Source organism: Mus caroli, unplaced genomic scaffold, assembly GCF_978045245.1.
Source record: "Mus caroli unplaced genomic scaffold, Mus_caroli_1 scaffold_18, whole genome shotgun sequence".
Classification (NCBI taxonomy): Eukaryota; Metazoa; Chordata; class Mammalia; order Rodentia; family Muridae; genus Mus; species Mus caroli.
In genome coordinates, this window is record NW_028227273.1 from 45,258,392 (window position 1) to 45,274,155 (window position 15,764).

General features: G+C 49.5%; 1 protein-coding gene across 6 annotated transcripts in view; it reads left to right on the forward strand.

The window, feature by feature from the left end:
• Daam2 (dishevelled associated activator of morphogenesis 2) overlaps positions 1-15,764 on the forward strand; it is a 106,367-nt gene that overhangs the window by 79,464 nt on the left and 11,139 nt on the right. For 3 of the 6 annotated variants that reach the window (XM_021186429.2, XM_021186431.3, XM_021186430.2), the window contains exons 11-20: positions 1,243-1,381; positions 2,729-2,787; positions 2,897-3,081; positions 3,568-3,867; positions 6,973-7,080; positions 9,214-9,357; positions 10,079-10,185; positions 11,791-11,875; positions 14,059-14,165; positions 14,364-14,452. In XM_021186429.2, coding sequence (XP_021042088.1) covers positions 1,243-1,381; positions 2,729-2,787; positions 2,897-3,081; positions 3,568-3,867; positions 6,973-7,080; positions 9,214-9,357; positions 10,079-10,185; positions 11,791-11,875; positions 14,059-14,165; positions 14,364-14,452 — 1,323 coding nt within the window. The remainder of the gene's footprint in view (positions 1-1,242; positions 1,382-2,728; positions 2,788-2,896; positions 3,082-3,567; positions 3,868-6,972; positions 7,081-9,213; positions 9,358-10,078; positions 10,186-11,790; positions 11,876-14,058; positions 14,166-14,363; positions 14,453-15,764) is intronic. The other 3 variants (XM_029471082.2, XM_029471083.2, XM_085833060.1) reach the window with 3 other exon arrangements.

A 15,764-nucleotide genomic window follows, 5' to 3' on the forward strand; every position in this document is an offset into this window, starting at 1 on the left:
CCAAACCTTGGGACAACCTGTATGCTGTTGCTTCAGAGTAAGTTCTTCACACAGAGACATTGTTTTTTCATGGTTTGGGGTCAGGCTTTAGATGAAACATGGAGCTGTGTGATCAGGTCCTTACTGCGCTCCTGTGGAGCAGGAAGTGGACATGTTGGCAGCACAGTGTTGGTAGAGTAGAGAGGGGGCCCAACATGCCGAGTTGTACCAGGAAGCCACAGGTCTTTAAACTTGGCCTGGAAGCTGGACAATGGCTCAGCGATTAAAGGCATTCACTCCTCTTCTGAGTTCAGGTTTCCAGAACACATGTTGGGTGTCTCACAGATACTTGTAACTCTGGCTCCAGAAGATCTGACAAACTTCTTCTGGCCTCTGAAGACACACACACACACACACACACACACACACACACTTACTTTTCTTTTTAAATCCAAAACTCATCCCAGATCTTCACAGATGGTGCTAGACTCTGATTTCTTCTGCTCCCAAGTGGCTCCCTGTTTGGTGGTCTATAAGCAATGTGAACGACACCCCCCCCCCGGCATCTTCTGTCTCTAAATCGGGCTTTGAAGACACAACTGTCTAGCTTATAGGCAGAATTTGATGTTAAGATTAAAGTAATTTTTCCTAGTGGCCATTAAAGATGAAGCAACCAGGGAAGGAGAGGTAACAGCTATCTCTTAAAAGGAAGTGCACACCCGGGTAGACTGTGATCAATGAGACCTTCATAGTTGAAGGCCATCTCTACGAGGAAGCCTCCCTGGGTTCTGCTCAGCCCTTCTGAACTCAACTTGTTGGCCTCAGTACAAACCTGGAAACCAGTTGTCATTCTTTTTTTTTTTTCCCTGTAAAGTGAAAATGAAGATAATCAAGTTTTTCCTGGAGACTCCATGATTCATCACGTAGTATTTTCAATCAGGTGTTTTATACAGACAGTAAAAAAAGCCATTCACATGCCCTAGGCACAATATGCCCAGCCTCAGTAGGAAACAGGAGCATTTCATGGTGTAGAAAAATGTTAGGAGGGTTTACCAGGCCATGGAAAGCCAGCCGCAGAGATAATGAGGAGTAGACTAGATTGTGAGTCTCCATGATCGGAAGCAGCACTGTCTTTTCCACCAGACCAGGAGCTAGCTCTCTGAGAGAGGTAAAGGGAGCTGACCTGAGCTTAGGCAGCCATACCAGAAAATGGACCCCAAGAGTTCCAGAACTCAGGGTAGATGCATGTCTTCTGTCCCTCAGACAAGCGGAATGGTGGCTACTTCCAGCAGTGGCAGCTCCTGGACCGCATCCTTCAACAGATTGTCCTCCAGGATGAGCGAGGGATGGACCCTGACCTGGCCCCACTGGAAAACTTTAATGTCAAGAACATCGTTAACATGTGAGTTTGTGCCTGGCCTCTGCCATCTTTACCCACTCTGGATTCTCCCAGCAAAACTTCAGTTCCCTCTTCAACACTGTGTCAGTGTTCAGAAACTCTGTTCATAGTATACAAAAGCCTGCTCCAGTGTGGCGGCTGAGTTAGCAACTTTGCTTGTTTCTGTGGCAAAATACCAGACCAAAGTAATGGGGTGGGGGGAGGCTGCTGGGGGGGGGTGTGGAGTGCCAAGGGTGTTTACACAGAGCGCTGGCCAGTAGACTACAGCTCATGTGCCATCCCAGTCCTCCAGTTTGAGTTGAGAATTATTTTGTTTTCTTTTCTTTCTTTCTGTCTTTCCTTTTTGTTTTGGAGTGGATGTGCATATATCGTGTGCACGATATCTTCTTGGGTTGCAGAAGTCTTTAAGATCATTTTAAGCTACTGTAAATGAGAAGGCTGATCCAAGTATAACACAGCCTTAAATGTCTCAGAGTTTAGTCTTAACATCTCTCCTCTGAGGCTCCAGAGGTCAGAATAGAAATGGGGTGGGGGGTGGGGTGGGGTGGGGGAAATCTATGTATATGAGCATATGCATGTGTGTATATATGCATGTGTGCACGCCTGTGCATGTGTGTGGTATGACTGGCTTTTCTCTTCTTGTTTCTGTTTCACACTCTTCTGACCCTTTCTGTGTCCCAGATTTACTAGCTAACACACATTCCTGACACCCTTCAAGATGTAGCTGGGGACAGGAGGCAGGAAGGAGGCGGGGGAAAGGTCTTAACTCAGGCTATGCAATAAAAGGCTTCCTGCTCTCTTTCTGCACATGAGTGCGTGGGAATCTTCTAGAGTTCTCTGCTAAGAGCCTTTCTCTATAGAACACAATTCATGTACCATGCAAGAGGTTCCCCACTCCCATCTGGCTGTGTCACTACTTTTGGTCCTCCTATCAACTCTTGCTTCCCTGGCAGTGCAGAACACAGCAACCTACAGTTTGTTGTTTCCAGTTATCTCCTAATTGGACCCCTGGATTTCATAGAAAAATGACATCAGCCCAGCTCACCCACTAGGGCTCCAACTGGCACCTGCTTCTCTCAGACAGGCTCCTGTGCCAGCAAACCCTAGGGGTGCCCATGGGTCTTTGCACAGCCACACTGCATTTGCCTGGTAGAACCCAGTCTACCCTGCATCCCTCCCCAATCAGGGAACATAATCAAAACTCTGTCTACCCCCCAAGGAACCACTTGGAAAAGCCAATGCCTGGACAGATCAGAAATCAGGGTCTTCCTCAGGGGAATAGAAATGCTTGTCTTCCACGAAGAGGTGAGGTGACTGTCAAAGTCATGTGGTCCCTCCTCTCCTCAACAGGCTCATCAATGAGAATGAGGTGAAGCAGTGGAGGGACCAGGCAGAGAAGTTTCGGAAAGGTGAGAGGGTCTGCCTAAAGCAGCTATGCTCCCACTCCCCGTGCCCACCATCCTGCCTGGGACTCCAGTTCTCCCCTCTCACTTTCTCTACGGGCCCGTTTCCCTCCAGAACACATGGAACTCGTGAGCCGGCTGGAGAGAAAAGAGCGGGAATGTGAGACGAAGACACTGGAGAAGGAGGAGATGATGCGGACGCTCAACAAGATGAAGGACAAACTGGCCCGCGAGTCTCAGGAGCTGCGCCAAGCTAGGGGACAAGTGGCAGAGCTGGTAGCCCGACATAATGAGAGCTCAGTACGCGGGCATCACCCCCACCCCATTTAGATAGTTCAGCCAGCCCATTGAGTATCAGGTCTGAGTGGGAAGAGGAGGTGTGGGGGAGAAGACAAGAACCCCCAGATTGGGGAGAAGAAAAAGGACAATCTTGGGCCACAACCATAGTGACTCTTTAGTCCACATGGGTGAGCCCATTATGCTAACAAATTAGAAAAGCAAAAAACAAACAAACAAACAAACAAAACCAACTTCCTCTGGATGATACTGTTCCCAGAAGTGTGTCTTGCACAAGAGAAGCAGATAGAATTTCTGTCCCTTCCTTTTGGCTGGATGTCTTTGTGCAGTGAGGATCCTGCCCTGCCAAATTCCTCCTCCTGATGCTTCACATTGATGTTTTGAGTGCATGCATGAGCTTGTGTGTTGGTTGCAGAGAGAGAAAAGAGGGTAATGTGGAGACTCCGTTAGCTCAGATGTACTATCCTGCCTTTCTTTGTCTTCCCACAGACCGGCCCGGTGTCCTCCCCACCTCCCCCAGGAGGTCCACTCACCTTGTCTTCCTCCAGGACAACCAATGATCTGCCTCCACCCCCACCACCTCTCCCCTTTGATAGCTGCCCACCCCCACCCGCACCACCCCTCCCTCCCGGAGGGCCTCCCATCCCCCCAGGTGCCCCACCCTGCTTCAGCTCAGGCCCACCCCCATCTCATGACCCCTTCTCCAGCAATGAAGCCCCACTCAGGAAAAAGCGCATTCCCCAGCCTTCGCACCCACTGAAGTCCTTCAATTGGGTCAAGCTGAATGAGGTAAGTCAATGTTCTTTGCACAAAGCATCTTGATTCGCCTTTGGGTCAGGCATTGGGATGGGGGTGTGTGATGGGTGCTGAGAGGGCTTTGCTGGAGTTAGGTGGCTCACTGTTCCCACCGAGGACACCAACACTGGGAGAGATGCTTGTCAAAGCCACTTGCCAATGAACCTATGTGTGCTGAGGGTGAGTTGAGAAGCAGACATTAGGGAGATGGCTCAATGGGCAACAGTAAGCATGAGACGCTGAACTTCTCGAGGCAGCAGCTCTACCTATGCATGCTGCTTTGTGATGGGCAGTGAGAAAGCCACAGGCCAGAAACACATGAGCAGGCAACCACCATCCCACGACCCCAAGCCAGAAGCTGTATGGAAAGCAAAAGATGTTAATTTATACTTGCAACTTGTAGTGTGTGTGTGTGTGTGTGTGTGTGTGTGTGTGTGTGTGTGTGTGTGTTTTAATGTAGTAAGTTAGGGCCAGGTGAGATGGCTCAGTGCATAAAGGTGCTTGCTGCTAAGCCTGGCAACCTGACTTGAACCCATGGAGCCCAGAGGTAGAAGGAGAGGACAGACTCCTGAAAGTTGACTTCTGACCTTGACACATATGTGTAGTGGCATGTGTGCATCCCCCACAAAAAATATAAAAATAATTTTAATGGAATGTGAAGGACTAAGTAGATAACTCAGGTTGGAAAAGTACTTGTCATGCAAGCCTGGGGACCTGAGCTTAATCCCTAGCACTCATGAAAAAGAAGAGGGGAAGGGGAGGAAGAGGAAGAAGAACGGAAAGAGAAAGAAAAAGAGAAGGCGAAGATGAAGGAGGAGAAGAGGAGGAGGAGGAAGTATAAGTAGTAGTACTGGACATGATAGCTTGGGGCTTGATCCCAACTCTGAAGAGGCAGAGGCAGGAGAATGCCCGAGGCTCTCTGTCCAGCCAGCCTAGCCTACCTGAGTTCCGGGACAGTGAGAGACACTGTCCTTATAAAGGTGAACAGTTCCTGAGGAACGCCACCTGCAGGTGACCTAATCTACACACTCACCATACACACATACACGTGCAGGCATGCCTCCGTATATGTGCATCCACACCCATGTACATATATACATACCCCCATAAATATATTAAAATTATAGGATGTGGCAGGGATTGAGAAAATAGAGTGGTGGGATGTTTCAGCCAGTGAAGAGCTTGCTGTGCAAGCCCAGAGACATGGGTTCAGTCCCAGAAACTAATGTGAAGGGAGAGGGAGAGAACCGACTCTACACAGTTGTCCTCTGACCGTCACAGGCACATGCTGTAGTGCACAAATGACCAGTGAACACACATCATGCACATCACATACACACAGAAGCAACAACAAGAACAAGAAAATACAGACAAGATAATCAATAGCTTCTATGATATTGTCATGTCCCAGGAACCTCGGTTAGAGATGACAAGAGTGTTGGAAAAATTAAATTGGAGCATTTAGATGGATATACTAGGGAAATATAATGAAAGTTACGATGTGGTGATTATGAGAAAGGTCTGGGCCCTGGGATGCTTCCACAAAGGAATGAAAGGCTCCACAGATGTGGGAGACAAGCTGTGTTTGGGAAGCAGTGAAGACTGGGGTGACTCGTCTGCCATTTTGGATACCCAAGTGTTTGAGCCATTCTATCTTTGCTCTGACCTCCACAAGAATACAAAGGACTGGGAGCTTTAATCTCATGGGCCTCCCTACCCCAAACCCTGTATAGGAGACACTAGGTCCCTGGATTGCCCCATTGCTTCAGTTAGCTCCTCCCCCTGCCTTCTTGACTCAGTTCCTATCCCTTCCTCTATCTCTGCCTCAGACCTTCCTTTTCAGAAGTCCAGTTTCTTTTTCTTTTTCTAGTCTCTTCCTCTATCCTACATGTGTGCTCCTGAATGCACTTGCACATGAGGACACACACACACACACACACACACACACACACACACACACAGTGGTTGTTTCCACCACGAAAAGAATCTGTCTGTGTTGGCTTTGGCCAGTTGCCTATATCCCTTGCTGCTGTGAGCTTCCTAGCCCAGCATTCCACATGAGGGTCCCTGGCCCTCGGAAGGCCACAGGAATGTCTCCTCCCTCTTGACTCTGGCCTAGCCTCCCATTTTCAGAGTTTAAGAAAACAGAAGTGAGTGAAAGGTACACTCTCAACTCTGAAGAGGAGAGGTAGGAAGGGGTGTGAGGGAGGTTGTCTGCTGGCCTCTAGACAGATGCAAGTAGGTGACTGGGTGATTTTAGTTCCAAAGACTAATGTTCTAGATGAGAAGAGGATTCTTGGAGGTGGGGCTGCATAATGAGGAGTGCTCTCCTATTCTCTGTTTGCCCTCTGCACTCCCATCCTCTGGATCATCAACACACTGTTACATGATTACTGGTGCAGTTTGGGCTTCTATTGGCCCTAGCACAAGGGTTCTCCAAAAAGAAACAAACAAACAAAATGGGATGGTACCTCAACTGAGAGCTGGAAACTGTAAACTTATAGGCCCATTGCAAACATTAAAGATGGAAATACCTTCCCTGGCTCTGACCGGCAGGAACTTGAGATAGGTTTTGCTGATCTGAGCAGAGTTACTACATGGGGCCAGCATGTCCCAGAGTTTGGCACATGTCCTCTTTCTGGAAACTGAGAAAAGTAGGAACAAGGTCTTGGGAAAGAAAAGGACCATCTCAGATCCAGGAAATGTAGTCTATGCACAGTCCCAGACTATCCCACATATATGTGAGCTGCAATGCTTTCAGGGACTCCATCAGAGAACAGGCCTGCAGGGTGCTCTCAGAGTATTGCCTTTGGTTGAATAGGTGCCCCAACTCTCCAGCCCTTGCAGTGATTTCTCAGATACTTCAATGTGGCCTCACATGAAAGGGAGAGATGACAAGGTGTCTTCTGTCTCTACCAAGAGTATTGTGGAAGAGGGATGTTGGAGAGGGGTGGTGTTATTGGACTCCTTTCTGGAAGTCTGAGACATTGGCCACTGAAACATGTGCCTTTGGGGATTAGTGGTGTTAGGGAAATCTTGGTGGCTCTGTCACAGAAGAGCCAGGCCAACCACCATCCTTCTCCTTACTCTGAATCTCAGGAGCGTGTTTCTGGCACCGTGTGGAATGAAATTGATGACTCGCAGGTATTTCGGATTCTGGACCTGGAAGACTTTGAAAAAATGTTCTCGGCATATCAGAGGCACCAGGTAAGATTTGTACCCTCTGGTCTCTTAGATATTGACTTTCATATCTTGACTTGCACACATGTGTGCACAGGTGCACACACATTTGCATGTACATGCTCACACACATACACAGAGACACAGACACAGGTACACACACAGACACACACAGACACACACACAGACACACACACACACACACACACACAGACACACACACACACACACACACACACACACACCTTCCTACACAGATGTTAAGACTATAGGGAAGAAGATGGATGCTGCTTTGTACTACTTCATGGGATCAAGACTGGGGCTGGGGCCTGGAAGGCCCTGCTCTGCTCTGTTGAGTCTCTGGCATGTGATGGCCAGTTTTTCCAGCCACAGAGAATGGAAGGGTTGGGGGTTGTTTTTCAGCCACATACAGGTCTAAAGTGACAAGCACTTGTAGGGACCACCAGGGGTACTGATTGTCAGCCCTCACCTTCGAATACTGAGTGGCTTTGAAGATGTGTGGGGCCCTGGAACCTGAATACAGCTGTCATGCCTGGGGGCCTTCCACAGATCCAATTGGTGATGAGCATCAGGGGCTCTGTGCCCCTTGCTTTCTCTGCATGTCTTCTAAGGTTTGCATGCTCGTTTCTTCATCTCTGCTTGTCCCAGGACTCCAGCTTTAAGGACTTCTGGTATACTCAGGGGTCCTGCGCTCTGGTTGGTGACTAGTTGCTGAGGCCTGCCTTCAAGAGGTCTGCAGAGAGTCTCCTACTCTGCTTTTTACCAAGTCCAGACCTGGAGATGACTCTTCATGAGGCCATCAGGGCCAAGGTCATGTAGGGCCCAGCCAAAGAAGCAGTGTGGAGTTGACACTCTAGCCCTGTCTTGAGGTTCCAGAGAAAATAACTGATTATTTATTTGATTTAAAAATGTGGGTGCCTGTGACATCTGATCCTCTGCTCTTAATTCCAAGCAGCATTTTAGCTCATGCTGTGGTTAAGCTGGCCTGGTCATGGGCAGCAGTCAAGGCTGCAGAAGCTGGGAAGAATTATGTGAACACCTGTGTCCTGAGCAGGACAGGGTTGGGCAAGCCCATGTCTTCCCTTCACTTGTGAGTCATTATCTGGGCTTTTGGACTGGCCTTTCCAGACTCCAAGGCCCTGAGCTGGGATGGGAGACATGTAGGAAAGAATCCATATGGGGCTTAAGGCCTCCCAGCTTACTGAGAAGTGAGTCTGTCTTAAAATCCTCTGATCCTCCTGCTTCCTGCTGCTGGTCCCACCCCTCACAGCTCACCTGGACCTTGCTCACATCAGCATCTAGAACTAAAGTCAAACTGGAGTAATGCCAAAAGCCAAATTTACCTGCTGGCTACCTCTCTGTGTCTTAGGGCCCCAGGCTTTGATCCATGGAGCAGAGAAGGGTCCTGAGTCCTCTATGTTCTAGGTAGGATCTGAGCCCATGGCTTCAACTCCATCAGTGTCAGGAAGAAAGACTCAGGACAAGCTATGCTTCCCGGTCCTCTTAGACATCAGATAGGCAAGGAAAAGAGCAAATTCAAGGTCATCTGCTTTTCCTGACCCAAAGATGGGGACCATCACAGGCTTCTGATTCAAGTTCATGTGCTGACACAGAGTTCACCTGGGTAGAGGAACACCCTCTGTCCACTCAGCAGGTTCTCAGCAGAGGCAAAGGTAGAACTACTGGCCAAAGATCAGGGTCCCAGTTCTCATGTTTGGGGGCTACTTGGCCCAACTGGGTGCCTCCCTGGTTCCCAAGTGGCAGTATGCCTGGTGTTTGTTTCTTTGGGTTCTGTGGATGCATGTCTGCCCTGAGCTGCTGTCCACAGCTCTTTCCGGGTTCCTGTCTCCTGTTCCTGGGGACACAGAGGACAGAACAGTTACCAAGGAAGCCCACATTTGTCTTGATGTTCTCGAGTCCCCTGCCTATTGACTAACATTGTGCATGTTTAATTCTCTGATGGCTGTGGCTGCTGCCTGCCTAGGAGCTGATAACTAATATGATTCTCAGCAGGTGAGTCACTCTTGGGGCTCTGAACATTCTGTCTCTTACCCACTGTCCTGGGCTGTAGCCCAGAACTGGGTCCATGAGAGAAGGCTTGCCTGCACGGTCTTCAGCCTTTATCACTCATCCATGTAGGCTTGCATGCAGGAGGGGCCCCACAGAGAGAGAGGAAATGTGAGAGACGGAGGGGCGGCGAGCAGACCTCTGCCAGCTGTGGAGGCGAGTGCCCACAGAAGTGAGAAGGCTTCTAGGTCTATGGTATCAGCTACAGGTGCCAAGGCAAGGCTTGCCAGCATGACTACACATGTTGGGCACTGCACAACTCCAGAGGGAAAAATCCACAAAGACAATGGCGTGCCTGGCTGACCCTGGAGTTGTGTGCCTTGGAACATGTGCTCTGGGGAAGTCCCTAGCTGTGTGCTAGAAAGGCTCCTGCATCTCTGACCAGGGGGTTCCAACAGAAGGAGGTTTGGGAATCTTTGATGTCTACCTACTGGTATCCCAGAAGTGAATTCACTATGGATTCTGCCTCTGTTTTTTCCATATGGCCTTGTAAAACCCTCTAGTCCTGCCACACTGAGATAGGCTGGAGGTCTCCAGGAGTTAGAAACCATGGCCTTATGAGGGCTTGAATCAACTCACCCTTGGGGAGGCTCTGGGTGGGTATAGATGTCTGCTAAAGCAAACCATATTGCCTGAAGCCATAGAGATTAATTATGGCTTCCATTTGGACAGCTCCTTTCCTGGCTTTCCAAGAGAGGCTGAGCTCTAAGAAGAAGGACACTTCACGACCCTCCATCTTTTCTAGCCCAGAGTGGTCCTACATCCTCTCTTAAGAGTTGGTGGTTAAACACCTTGCCTCTCACATCTTCTCTTTCTCTTTCTTTACGTCCACTGGGTTAGGGGCATCCCCACATTGAAAGAAGGGTGGGTCTGGGTGGTGGGCATGAAGAGTGGGGCATCAACCTCAGTGGTTCCCTTTGTAACTCATCATTTGCAGAAAGAACTGGGCTCCACAGAGGACATCTACATAACCTCCCGCAAGGTTAAAGAGCTGTCAGTCATCGATGGCCGGAGGGCCCAGAACTGTATCATTCTTCTCTCCAAGTAGGTGCTTACCTGTAGCAGGGAAAGGGACTGTCTTAGTCAGGGTTTCTATTCCTGCACAAACATCATGACCAAGAAGCAAGTTGGGGAGGAAAGGGTTTATTCGGCTTACACTTCCATGCTGCTGTTCATCACCAAAGGAAGTCAGGACTGGAACTCAGACAGGTCAGGGAGCAGGAGCTGATGCAGAGGCCATGGAGGGATGTTCTTTACTGGCTTGCCTCCCCTGGCTTGCTCAGCCTGCTCTCTTATAGAACCCAAGACTACCAGCCCAGGGATGGTCCCACCCACAAGGGGCCTTTCCCCCTTGATCACTAATTGAGAAAATGCCTTACAGTTGGGTCTCATGGAGGCATTTCCTCAACTGAAGCTCCTTTCTCTGTGATAACTCCAGCTGTGTCAAGTTGACACAAAAATAGCCAGTACAGGGACCCTCCCAAAAAGCCCAAAATGGGTAGTGGAGGGGCTAGGATGTGGATAATTCGGTGGCAGTGCTTGTGTGACTGCCTGCCCAGCGTGCACCAAGCCCTGGGCTAATTCTGAGCACTGCCGAACAACAAATGTAGACACTGAGCTGCAGGCCTGGGGAAAGGTGGCAGAGGAACAGGGTGGGTGATGCTGGCTCTCTGACATCCCCTGGAGGAGAGAGGGGTGGGTGCGGATCTAGACCTCTGGCCCGCAAACCCATGTTAAGCAGCGGCATTAGGCTCTGCAGACAGGAAACAGCCCTGGCCATGAAGCTCCCATAAGCATCTGCCAGCCAGCGGAGCTGCCCTAAGCCCACGGAGGACCCACTGTGCTTAGGCCTGGGAGCCGCATGATCTCAGCCTGCAAGCATTTCCCTGGGCTTAGGAACAAACAAACAGTATCTGTGTTAACAGCACAGCTTCTGTGTGGGGGCCTCCCCCAGGCAGGGTCAAGGGCACCGCCCCAAGCTCTATTCTTAGTGCCGCCTACGGCCTCCTCTGGGACATCTGCCCCCTTTGCCCTCCCACAAGTCCCTTGGCCTGAGTTTCTTCCATTGAGTTGAGTGGGGGTGGGGGTGGAGGTGGGGGTGGGGGTGACTGGTTCCCTAGAGTCCTCAGTGGTTGTGTACCTGGAGGGGTGGAGAACAGCTATGTAGGTGGATGAGCGGAGGGGGGGGGGAATCCTGGAAGGCTAGTGGGAGCTGGATGGGAACTGGGTACTGTCAGAGATGGAGAGTTCTGCTGCCCCCTGTTCTGTCCTCCCATGGAGATGCTGAACACATCTGAGGCAGGAGAGAGGGGTGGAGGAGGAAAATAAGACTGTCAGAATGCCTCTGCCTGTCTGTCTTAATCTCCCGTGTCTCATCAGTTCCGAGGAAGCCCAAGCAAAGCAACAGGGACTCAGGCTTCGATGAGAACTGTAACATTCATTATTGGATATATGGAGTGAATCATATTTCCTCTTTATTAAAATTAGACTCTATTATGAAGTTGGCCTGGGACGGCTTTGTAGAGGAGGTGGGAGAGCAGGTTCAAAGTGAGGGCTGGAGAGGAGAAGATGAGGCCATACTGTATAGAAAGAAACCCCAGGGGCCGTCCTGAGGGCCAGGCCAGACTGCTCAAGGTGGATTTGTTGTAGGTTGAAGCTTTCTAATGATGAAATACGGCAGGCCATCTTGCGGATGGATGAACAAGAAGACCTCGCTAAGGACATGCTGGAGCAGGTGAGGACCCTCAGGGGAGGGGAGGCTGCCAACCTGGGGGCAGCCATGCCGCTTTCTTCCCCATCCCGGAAAGGCTGAAGCCGTGGGGTTGAAGACTTAGATCTGAAGGCACTGAGGAGGTTTCTAGAAACTCTCCTGGACTAGCCTTTCCTACAGAACAGACCACCAGAGAACTTCGTGGTCCCAGCAAGGTCTCAAGGAAGAGTCGGGGTGGCAATGGTCATTTCCTCATCCATTCTTCACGTTAATCATTGATGGTGTCCTTTAAGAAAGACCCAGCAAGTAGCAAACACGCACGCTGCCAACTGAACTTGATTAAAATGAAGAGCACAGTTGTCAAGCATGCGCAGAGTCCTGGAGGTCCACAGAAACTGAGTGTGGTGGTGCACATCTACAATGCCACACTGGGGCTTGAGGCCAGCCTAGGCTTCATGAGACTCCATCTCAAGAGATGAGCTGGGCTACTGGAGGGAGGATGGCTCAGCAGCTAGGAGCACTCGATGCCTGTATCGGACCCAGGTTCATTTCCTGGTATCCGTATGCTGGCTCACAATCACTTATAATGCCAACTTCAGGAGATCAAACTCCCTCTTTCTACCTCTGTGGGCACCAGGCACACACATGGACTGGCATACATGCTGACAAAACACCCATACACATAAATTAAAATAAATTTGAAAATATAAAAAATGAAGAAAAAGAGCCAGTGTCAATCAGAGAATATGTTACTTTTTTCCTCAGGGGATAGCCAGGCAAAGTGTAGATAGCATTTTCCAAGAGGACATATAACAAATGGTGTGTGTTCCTGGTAAGGAATGCTACAGATCAGTGAGAAACTAGTGAAAGAAGCAGTTGCTGAAGTTTTGAACCATCGCTTTATGGAAGACAGTGTCTGGCAGCCTGTGAGCACCTGGAAGGTCCCAGTGTCAGGAGTCACCAGACAAACAGCCAACCACAGTAGAGGAGTGCCACACTCCCATCTGTTAGCTAAAATTAAAGACCAACAGCCACATGCTGATAAAGGAGTAGCAGAACTGGAGTTGCCATTCATCTTACTTTACAGAGCCATTGGGCATGCATATTAAGGCTAAGCATGTGTCTGCCCTGTTACCCAGGAATCTCACACTTAGGTACATACTGACGAGAGGCCACTATAAATATTAAAAGACATACACAGACACAATTATAGTCACTTGATTTATTAAACCTCCCAGAGGGTGAGCAACACAACTGATCATTAATAGGGAAGTGGATAAACTGACTGTGGTACATCCCTTCTGTGGGATACTACTAAGCAGGAAATAAAGACAAACCAGTGTATACAGCATGCGTGAATCTTAAAGGTTATGTTGAGTGTAAAGATGGGAATTGGACATAGTGATGTTCTGTGGCTATGACAAAATACCTGAGACCAGGAAATCTATAAATAAGAGTTGACTTGGCTCATGGCTCTGGAGGCTGGGAAGGCCAAAAGCACTGTGCTGGGTCTGCTTGGGCCTTGTGAGGTCTTAGACTATACCAAAGCATGGTAGAGGGCATCACAGCAGGAGACAGAACAGATGCACCTCTTGCTCTTATTGGGCCACTAATGTCATTGCTGGGGTCTCACTCTTGTACCCTCATCTAATCCGGATTATCCCCCAAAGGCATTCCTGCTAGATGCCATTAACATGTGAATTGGGAGGTTCCTGTGTGTGAACTCTAGAGGGATACTTTCCAACAATGACTCAGGGGGTAAGGCACAGGCTGCTCTTATAGATGACCAGGGTTTAGCTTCCAGCACCCACTTGGAGGCTCACAAACCTCTGTAATTCTGATCCCCTCTTCTGTTCCCCACAGGCACTGCACAAACCTGCATTTACATACCCAAGCTTTGGGTAAAAATACCCAAGCTCACTATGTAGCCAGGCTGACCTCCAAACTGATGGGTAGAGCAGGTTGGCCTCAATTTGCTAGGTAACTCAAGCTTACCTGGAAGTTGGTATATAGATGAGGCTGGCCTTCAACTTGTTATGTAACCTAAGCTACCCTCAAAAATTGGTATGTAGCCCAGGCTGGCCCTGAATCCTCCTGCCTCAGCAGGCCCCTCCTCATACTGAGCAGAGGCAGTGCAGGAACGTCTCTATGTTGAATGGACTGTGCATCCATCTGCTTCCCGTATGACTCACGCCCGCTCTTTGCAGCTTCTCAAGTTCATTCCCGAGAAGAGCGACATTGATCTCCTAGAAGAGCACAAACATGAGATTGAGAGGATGGCGCGTGCAGATCGCTTCCTCTATGAAATGAGCAGGTCAGTTGGGAATGGGGCACGACAGGTAAGAGGGGGTTCAGGGCCCAGCTTTGACAGTAGGGCACCAGGTATAGCAGGAGAAATGGGATTTAGGCAGCAGCTCTGGCCAAGGAAAGGGAGGGAAGAATAGCCCAAGAAAAATCTGGGGCTACCTTGGAGCCATGGGTTCACCTGCGACTTTGCCCACCCTGTCCACAGGATCGACCATTACCAGCAACGGCTACAGGCCCTGTTCTTCAAGAAGAAGTTCCAGGAACGACTGGCTGAGGCCAAGCCCAAAGTAGAAGGTAGGGCTGGAGCCTGCAGTGCACACCTGGAGAGAGGACGTATCTGGGGATTGATCGATGGGGCAGAGGGAAACACCTGCCTTCCCCTGACCCCAGAGAGGTGCCCAAATCAAGTGTAACATGTAAAACTATGACATTTAGATTTTTCATCAGGGTTTCATGGGATCTAGGCTTCCAGCTTACTAGGTAGCTGAGGCTGACCTTGAACTCCTAATCTTCCTGCCTCTGCTTTCCAAGGGATGGGACTATAGGAGTGTGCACACCACCAGCTTGGAACTATAATTATTATAGAGAAATGTTCTTGTCCAGGTTGGCTTACATGCCAATCGCATGATGCTTTCCTCTGCCTTGGGATTGGCTCTCCAGAGGGGTGTGTGTGTGTGTGTGTGTGTGTGTGTGTGTGTGTGTGTGTAAGTAAATAGGAATGTAGCCAGCATCCTTCTTGGGGCCTGGCATGCCCAGAGTCATCCATTCTGTCCTACTTAAGAAGCACTGGGTTCACAAACTCAACTGGCATGTCTGCTTAAATGTGAGCTCATCGGAAGGTCCCTAGAAGTGTCTGGGGGATACAGACCTCCTCTATCACCATTGCCATTTCTGAGATCCTTGAGGAATGCTGTAGCAGTGTAGATGTTTGCTGTCTTTCCAATTGATACCCTTCCTCCTGCCCCCTAGTCACTCACTGTGTCAGAGAGCATATCCTTGGGGCTGCCTGAGGGGACAACAGAGGAGCAGGGCTCAGGAAGTGGTAGGAACACTGGAGGGCAGGATGGTAGACAGATATGTGCACCTAGCAAGGCAGAAGCAGGAGAAACTGATTGGGGACTCACTTGCAGTAAGGACAAGACTTACAGGGCAGAACAAAACACAACAACCAAACAAACAAACAAACAAAACAAGAGACCGTCTGGGAGGCTCAGGGTGTCAGGCTAAGTGCATAGCAGAACATAGGCGCCTGCTGGGGCATAGCAGGACATAAGCGCCCCCTGTTGGACATTCTTGGAGATGCCTAGTTCAAAGAGCAGGCTGGGGCTTTCTCAAAGGCTGCCTTGGGATTTCTGCAGTAGGAGTTTGTAGAGATAAAGGAAGCAGTGTTTGGTATGTACACACATATGCCTGCAGCAAGGGACCTGCAGATTGTAATAAAGAATAGATCTCTGTGGTATCTTCTTGCCCCGGTGGTGGGCAAGGCCTTATTATCATCTATACCCTCTTTTTGCTGCAAGCATTCAGGCTAGTGTGTGGGTGGTTCACTAATTATGCATCTTAAGTCAAGCAAATGTGTGTGGTGGCCATTTGGAACTATGGAACC